The following is an 8,416-nucleotide window of genomic DNA, read 5'->3' as shown; positions in this document are numbered from 1 at the left end:
GTAGTGAAGCTTACCTAAGTGTGTATTAGAGCTACACGATTTTGGGTAAATTGAGAATCACGATTTTTTGGTTTCAAATAGAGATCATGATTCTGAACAGAAAACTAAACAAACAAACATGTAATTTACTAGAGGTTCTGACAAAATAATTACTGCACTCTATTAAAAAATGTTTCATTAATATGAATTTTTTTTTTTTAAATCTGTTTGAATGAATGATTCAATGACTTACTCATAAATATTTCACTTGTTTCATGATGAATCGGTGTTTTTAAGCACATTTCTTGAATGATTAAGTGACAAATAAATTTTTAAGTCACTTGTCGCCACCTACTGGCGTAAAAATGCAATGATATAATCGTTATTTGAAGCGCTACCAATGACATCAGTGTTTATATCTGAAATATAAACTTTTATCTGAGTACTTCTGTGATTATCTGAATATCTGTAACACAGAAATAATGATACTGTGTGGTTGAAATTTTGTCAAAGGTTTAATAGACGCAAATTGTCGTTTAGGGATAAGGTCACGTGGGTGTTCGAGATCGTGATCTTTAATGATTAATCGTGCAGCTCTAGTGTTATCTGTAGGCCTATACAAGTATTTTTGTAATGAGTGCCATTGATGTAAACAATTATTTATTAAGTCAATTCATGAATTTTAAATGTTGTAATGCTTGTTGTAAAGTGGTCATGTTGTAAATATCTATATTTTGATAAGATCTGAGCATGTCAGAACTATTGGGCTCATTTGTCATATATTTTTAATAAGCCAGAATAAGCATTATTAAGAAAAAACATAAACAAATTGTAGTTAAGAACTATAAGATGCATTTATTTATCTAAAATGCGGCAATAAAGGTTGTTACAAAAGAATGAGGAATGAAAAAATGACAATAAGTAATGATTCGTCCCTGTCACAGATGCAAGGATGAAAAGTACAAAACAACAGTAATCAGTCTTAAGGCACAAGCATTGGATCATTTCATTAAATGCAAGCAATTCTTGTGCCATCAAATAAATTTTTGCTCAAATTCAGTCTTGTGAAATATGTTGATGCAATATATTTCAAGTCCACTTCTGCTGAAACTCTTGAATCACTGATATGCGAGTGAAACAATAAGGTGAAACCTCGACACAGTACCGTATGTTAAAGGGTTAGTTCAAAAATGGAAATTCTGTCATCATGAACTCACCCTCAAGTTGATGGACCCCATTGACTTTTTTCCAAGTCAACGGGTGCATAAATGATAACAGAATATTCATTTTTGGGTGAACTATCCCTTTAATGTTACCAGCACCTTTTCCCCGTAGGGGAAATAAAAGTAGGACACAAACCTCTGGAGCTACTCTCTCAATTTCGGAACGTCACTGTTGTCACTGTGGCGTAACGCTTCTTCAGGAAAAAGTCTCACAAAGAACCGGTCTGTCTTGTAACCCACATCACAGAGGTGTACGAGTTCTTTCCATTAAAACTGAAAGGAACAGTTATCCTAAAAATGAAAACGGTCACATTCATGTTGCTTTTTCCTTAGAACACAAAGTAAATAATGACAGAGTTTTCATTTTTGGGTGAACTATTCTTTTAAGAGCAGTTCTGAACACTGTAATTTGTAGAATATCCATCAATCTTACAAAAGAAGTCATGTAAATAAACCACAGGAAATGAAAAACCATGTTGAAGAAGTGCTGGAAATCCACAGTGACTCAAAATGGAGAGAGAGTGTATTGTGCAGAAGATAAAAATATAAAAATGAGAATATAAAATGTCCTTCAACTACTTTTTTGCCTTTCCTTTTTACACAAAGTGAGTTCACTCTCATGACAAAATGGTTATAAAAACACATCACCATACATTCATGATGAAGTAACACACAGTACACGTCTACTGAATCGGCAGAGGCAGCATATAAATAATGTTTGAAATGTCAACAATGTTGCATCTAATCCATTTCTTTCCTATTTTGTATTAATACTTAATAAAATACAAAAATGCATAACACACTGGACAGCACTGTGCCTTGCTTGTGAATATTGAGGCAATACAGCATTTTGTTTCTGTCCAAATGCTTCATTTGCATTCAACACTGAGGCTGAAGATTATTTTGTGTCCATCTTGTGGCCGTTCAGGGAACTGCCAAACCTCCTTTGTTGTATTATTAGCGTGATAGCAGCCATTTTCCCGCTTTTTTTGGTAGAGGAAACACAAATCACAATTTTACTAGCCTACGGTACCATGAACTACTGCTACATGAAGCGCATAAACTACTTAAAGCTACAACTGCTTCTTGACCCACACAGTCATCAGATCAATATTTTGGCAAGAACCTCAGACACAACATGCAGACATGTTTACTATCGCAATCTACTTCTGTTTTTCAGTTTTCCCTAAAGGAATAGTTAATGTTAATAGATAATAAAAGAGAAAATTCTGTCACTATATGGTCAGAATGTGAGTAAATGAAAGACTTTATTTTTAGTGAACTTTTCTTTTAAAACACTGGCCAAAACTTAAAGGGATAATTCACCCACAAATGAAAATTTGATGTTTATCTGCTTATTGTCTGTGCGTGTTTTTTTGACTCTTATAGATGGAGTTCCCATTGACACGCATTATACGACTGACAGACCAAAACGGTTGGAGTTAAAAATCATCATTCTACATCTTGGATGCCCTGGGGGTAAGCAGATAAACATCAAATTTCATTTTTGGGTGTACTATCCCTTTAAGTTAAATCATAAAAAAAAAAAAAAAAAAACAGTAGAGGAAGAATTTCACGTCATAAATTGTTGACGCTTTTTTGCTAGGCGTTTTTTTGCTAAATCTTACATAGCTACGGAAGAGGATTAGGGCCAAGCAATAATAAAAAAAACTAAAACTATCTCGAGATTAAAGTTGTTAAATTTCGAGAAAAAAGTCGAGATAAAATGTTGAGAATTGTAAAATGTTGAGAATAAAGTCATTAAATTACGAGAACAAATTCGTTAAATTATGAGAAAAATGTCGTTAAATTTCGAGAAAAAAGTCGAGATAAAATGTTGAGAATAAAGTCATTAAATTATGAGAAAAAAGTTGTTAAATTAGGAGAACAAATTTGTTAAATTACAAATTTGTTCTCATAATTTAAAGACTTTTTTTCTCGTAATTTAATGAGTATACTCCGAGGGTTTTTTCTCGAAATTTAACAACTTTAATCTCGAGATGGTTTTATTTTTTTATTATTGCTTGGCCCTAATCCTCTTCCGTACATAGCTGCTCATACAAAAAGTGTCATTTTTCAAATGCACATACACTACCATTCAAAAGTTTTTTTTTTTTTTTAAAGAAATTAATACTTTTATTCATCGAGGTTGCATTAAATTGATTAAAAGCAAAAGTAAAGACATTTATATTACAAAAGGCTTCTGTTTGACTGTTTCAAATAAATACTGTTCTTTTATTCATCAAAGAATCCTGAAAAAATGTGTCACAGTTTCCACAAAAATATGAAGCAGCACAACTGTTTTCAATATTGATAATAATAAGAAATGTTTCTTGAGCAGCAAATCAGCATATCAGAATGCTTTCTGAAGGATCATGTGACACTGAAGACTGGAGTAATGATGCTGAAAATTCAGCTTTGATCACAGGAATAAATTACATTTTAAAATATATAAAAGTTTTGTATTATTATTTCACAATATTACTGTCTTTTTAATCAAATAAATGCAGCCTTGGTGAGTACAAGAGACTTTCAAAAACATGAATAAATCTTCCAGACTTTTGAATGGTAGTGTAAATAAATTTCATGTTTCTAGTGGAGTTTCTGTTTGTACCGTAGTATATCGCTTTAGGAACACAAACACCAGAGGGTGCCGTTTCCTTCCTCCCTACAGATCAGTGTGTGTTTCCTGGGCGTTTGGGAAGTTTGGCACTGGAGGAGGAATTGTAACGCTGTCCTGATTGCGGCTCTTGCTGGTGGCCGAATAGAAACGTGTGCTTGCCGTTATTCCTCTGTGCAGGCCTGGGCGGATCGGATGCTGCCCGCTGTGCTCTGGGGGGGACGGAGGGGTGGGCCGCACCTCGGCTTGGTGACGGCTGTTGTTGAGACGTTCTAGAGGAAGAGGAGAAGAGGAAGGTCCCATTGTTGGCATTCTGGTTGAGGTTGGATTCCAGTCGGCGTGGCTCCTGTCGTTTAGTCTGGTTTTCGGGGCGTCTGTTAGAAGCCTGAGCCAGTTTCTCTCGGAGCTGCTGTACTTCCCAGGAAAGCTGCTCTAAAGGATGCTGACTGCAGGAAGACATGGGATGTGAGAAAGCCTACAGGAAGTAGAGAGAGACGGATGTTACAAAAAATCACTCATAATCACAAGCCATTAACAACCTGAGTCTCTATCTATCTATCTATCTATCTATCTATCTATCTATCTATCTATCTATCAGTCTGTCTGTCCATCTATCTATCTGTCTGTCTGTCCATCCATCCATATATCTGTCCATCTATCCGTCTATCCATCCGTCTATCCATCCATCCATCCACCCGTCCGTCTGTCCATCTATTCATCCGTCTGTCTGTCTGTCTGTCTCTGTCTGTCCGTCTATCTATCCAATTGTCTGTCTGTCTATCCATCCATCTATCTGTCCATCCATCCATATATCTGTCCATCTATCCATCTGTCTATCCATCCATCCATCTATTCATCTGTCTGTATCTATCTGTCTATCTATCCAATTGTCTGTCTGTCTATCCATCCATCTATCAGTTTGTCTCTCTGTCTGTCTATCCATCTATCTGTCCATCCATCCATATATCTGTCCATCTATCCATCCGTCTATCTGTCCTTCCATCCATCCATCCATCCATCCATCTATCTATCTATCTATCTATCTATCTATCTATCTGACTGTCTGTCTGTCTGTCTCTGTCTGTCCGTCTATCTATCCAATTGTCTGTCTGTCTATCCATCCATCTATCGGTTTGTCTGTCCATCCATCTGTCCATCCATCCATCCGTCTATCTGTCTATCCATCTATCTATCTATCTATCTATCTATCTATCTATCTATCTATCTATCTATCTATCTATCTATCATTCTGTCCATCCGTCCGTCAGTCAGTCCATCTGTTCATCTATCTCTCCGTCCGTCTATCTATCCAACTGTCTGTCTATCTATCCATCCGTCTATCTATCGGTTTGTCTGTCTATCTATCTATCTATCTATCTATCCATCCATCCATATATCTGTCCATCCATTCATCCATCCATCCATCCATCCATCCATCCATCCATCCATCCATCCATCCATCCATCCATCCATCCATCCATCCATCCATCCATCCATCTCTTTTCACTTTATTTTCATTATTTGTGTTCATTAAATTCACAACCCAAAAACTTTGTCTGGTCACATCCTAAAAATGAACACCCTCACAGTGTACCTGAGCATGTAGCGCGCCCCGTAAATAACAGCCCCTCCATACTCTGACACAGGGCCCTAAGAGCAGGGGCAGCAGGGGCTCGTATGGATCGTGGAGGGTTGTGCTGTTCTCCGAGGGTTCAGACAGCGAACAGGCTCTGATGAGACGTTCGAGTCCAGACAGACTCTCAGAGGAAGGAGCCCTGCGGTGGCTCTTCCAGTAAGAGCCGGAGTTGCCGCTCCTCCAGGGGAGCAGATTGGAGGGATGGGAGAATGTGCTACGGGACAGCAGGAACACAGAACCTGGCACTCCGTCATTGTGCTGAGAGAGAAAGAGAGAGAGGGGATAATGAAGCGGTACACTCAGCTGACAGCCCAATTAGAAAAATGAACTAATTTTGGCACAGGTTTATTAGTTGGCCTCCTTTTTAAAGAGCCTGCCTTTTGATTTCCAGCCATCTAGGGCAGCCCAGAAAACATTAATCAATGATCATTAACTTGACACAAGCAATGCCTATTATGTGATAATTAATTTCTCTGTCCTGTACTATCAATTCCCTATTCAATATTGTTCCTCTATATAAAGGAAGGTGGAAGAGAGTAATCATACAGATACTTTTACAGTGCACTTATTACAGGGACAATCCCTCTAGGAAAACCTGAGATTAAAAGGAATAATTCTAAATATGAAAAGTCTGTCATCGTTTTCTCATCTTCATGTCAAGTCAAGTCACCTTTATTTTTATAGCGATTTATACAATGCAGATCATTTCAAAGCAGCTTTACAGTGATCATGTGATTCTGACCCTGTTTTATTATGTATTATTGTCTTCTGTGAAACACATTCAAATGTTTGGGGTCTTTAATATTTATTAATGTATTAGAAAGAAGTCTCTTATGCTCACCAAGGCTTCCATATTTTTATTTGATCAAAAATACAGTAAAAACAGTAATATTGTGAAATATTATTACAATTTTAAATAGCTGTCTTCTATTTGAATATATGTTAAAATGTAATTTATCCCTCTGATGCAAAGCTGAATTTTCAGCATCATTACTCCAGTCTTCAGTGTCACATGATCCTTCAGAAATCATTCTAATATGCTGATTTGCTGCTCCAGAAACATTACTTATTGCTATTTTTTTTTTTTTTTTTTTTTGGTAACATTATAAATATATTTACTGTCACATCTGATTAATTTATCAATTGCTGAATAAAAGCATTATTCAGCAAAAAATAAAACTTTTGAATGATATTGCACTTCTAACATTGCACTTAAATCTCATTTGTTTTTTTTGGTTTTTTTAAAGTGTCTTTATATGCTGTGCACTAGGTTATACGTGACTGCAAATGAGATTTGAGAGCTAAACCAGCTTGTTACTTGCACACAGCTATCATGTGATTTTCTTTAAGATATGGAATATACTGTAGTTCATAAGCCTTTTGATGATTGGCGGCATAAATAATCACTGACTTTTTTTGTATGGAAAACAGATCACCTTATTTTTTTCACAGAAAATAAAACAGGATCCAAATGGCACGAGGGTGAATAAATGACGACAACATTTTCATTTTAGGGTGAACTATGCTTTTAACTGCCTTTAATTAAGTTAAGATTGCCTCTAGAAGGATTCAAACCTACAACCTTTTGGTTAACAGCCCAGACCTTTAACCACTGTGCAACAACATCCCTATTCATACACAGGAGGAATGTATCATTGCTGAAATGTGACTGCTAACGTTGTCCTCACGGCAGATAAATCTTACCCAGCTGCGGTCCAGGTTGGTGTTGAGGTTTCCGTTGAGGACGGGTGGAGGACAGGCGGGCTGTGACACGGGTTGGGTGAAGCGGGCTCGTCTCTGGCTGCTGTACTGCAGGGCCCAGTCCCACACCGGGGGGAAAGGTGGGTCTACCGGCTCCTCCGGGGCACCCATGGGCAATTCCCTTAGGCCGTTTACTGGGGTGTAGCTCTGGGGAAGATGCTGCAAGGAAATTTGTAATACAGCACAGAAATATGCAATACTTAATGATCAAAAGAGCATCTAATAAACAGAAAATAGTTAGGCTTTACAGTGGCAACTGTTTTCTAATAGTTAGTTCAGTCTTTGCATCACTCAATGTTTTCTTTCTTTCTCTCAAATTCTAAAATAATAACTAGATAATTATTGCAAATATACACACTTTTTAATGGTAGTGTATGTATTTGGCAAGTAGCCATGCAAAATGAGGATAATGTACAAACATAAGATGCTTTATTGTAAAATTAACCCATTAAGGGTGATGCAAGGCACAACAAGCAAAGATATTGCTGCTTTTAATAGATCTAATGTAATTTGCAGCTTTTTGACATGTGATGTGAAAGTATCTGCACAAATACCTGTGAACGACGGCATCTCTCCCTCTGACTGTTGGCCAGGAAGCTGCTGAAGAGTGGAAGGTGCACGCTGTCATGCAGCGCCAGCAGGTAGTCTTCAGTAAGCTGGAAGCGTGCGGGATACTGCGCCCACAGCTGCCAAACGCAGTCCAGAAACAGCAGGAACACAGGGGCCTGCCGGAGGAAAAAGGTACATTATACAACCCATTTAGGTTACCCACAGGTTGCCCCGCCCTCACACCAGTAAGAACGTCATCAGAGATATCGCTGAGAGAGGGAGGGGAAGTTATTTTGATAAAAGACCACATGAATTAAAAAAAGAAGAAGATGTGCACAGATAAATAATTTATAATAAATACTGCAATTTTCCATAAATAAATGAGAATTGTCAATTTTGACTTTAAAGGTGCCCTAGATTATGTTTTTAAAAGATGTAATATAAGTCTAAGGTGTCCCCTGAATGTGTCTGTGAAGTTTCAGCTCAAAATACCCCATAGATTTTTTTTTTATTCATTTTTTTAACTGCCTATATTGGGGCATCATTATAAACGCGCCGATTTTATGCTGCGGCCCCTTTAAATCCCGTGATCTCCGCCCACAGAGCTCGCGCTTGCCTTAAACAGTGCCTTAAAGTTTACACAGCTAA

At 37.3% G+C, this 8,416-nt stretch overlaps 1 protein-coding gene across 1 annotated transcript; it reads right to left on the bottom strand.

Moving 5' to 3' along the window:
* Positions 1-3,658: 3,658 nt before the first annotated feature.
* On the bottom strand, positions 3,659-7,959 carry LOC125280818 (myotubularin-related protein 11-like; the record flags this gene model as incomplete). The annotated part of the gene is made up of 4 exons (XM_048211562.1): positions 3,659-4,297; positions 5,417-5,716; positions 7,163-7,378; positions 7,774-7,959. Coding segments are annotated over 4 exons (1,122 nt in total), but the record flags the coding sequence as incomplete, so codon positions are not given.
* Positions 7,960-8,416: the final 457 nt, after the last annotated feature.

This window comes from Megalobrama amblycephala, linkage group LG13 (assembly GCF_018812025.1).
Source record: "Megalobrama amblycephala isolate DHTTF-2021 linkage group LG13, ASM1881202v1, whole genome shotgun sequence".
In the NCBI taxonomy this organism is placed as follows: domain Eukaryota; kingdom Metazoa; phylum Chordata; class Actinopteri; order Cypriniformes; family Xenocyprididae; genus Megalobrama; species Megalobrama amblycephala.
The sequence above is the reverse complement of the archived record's forward strand: the minus strand, read 5'-3'. Positions and strand labels throughout refer to the sequence as shown.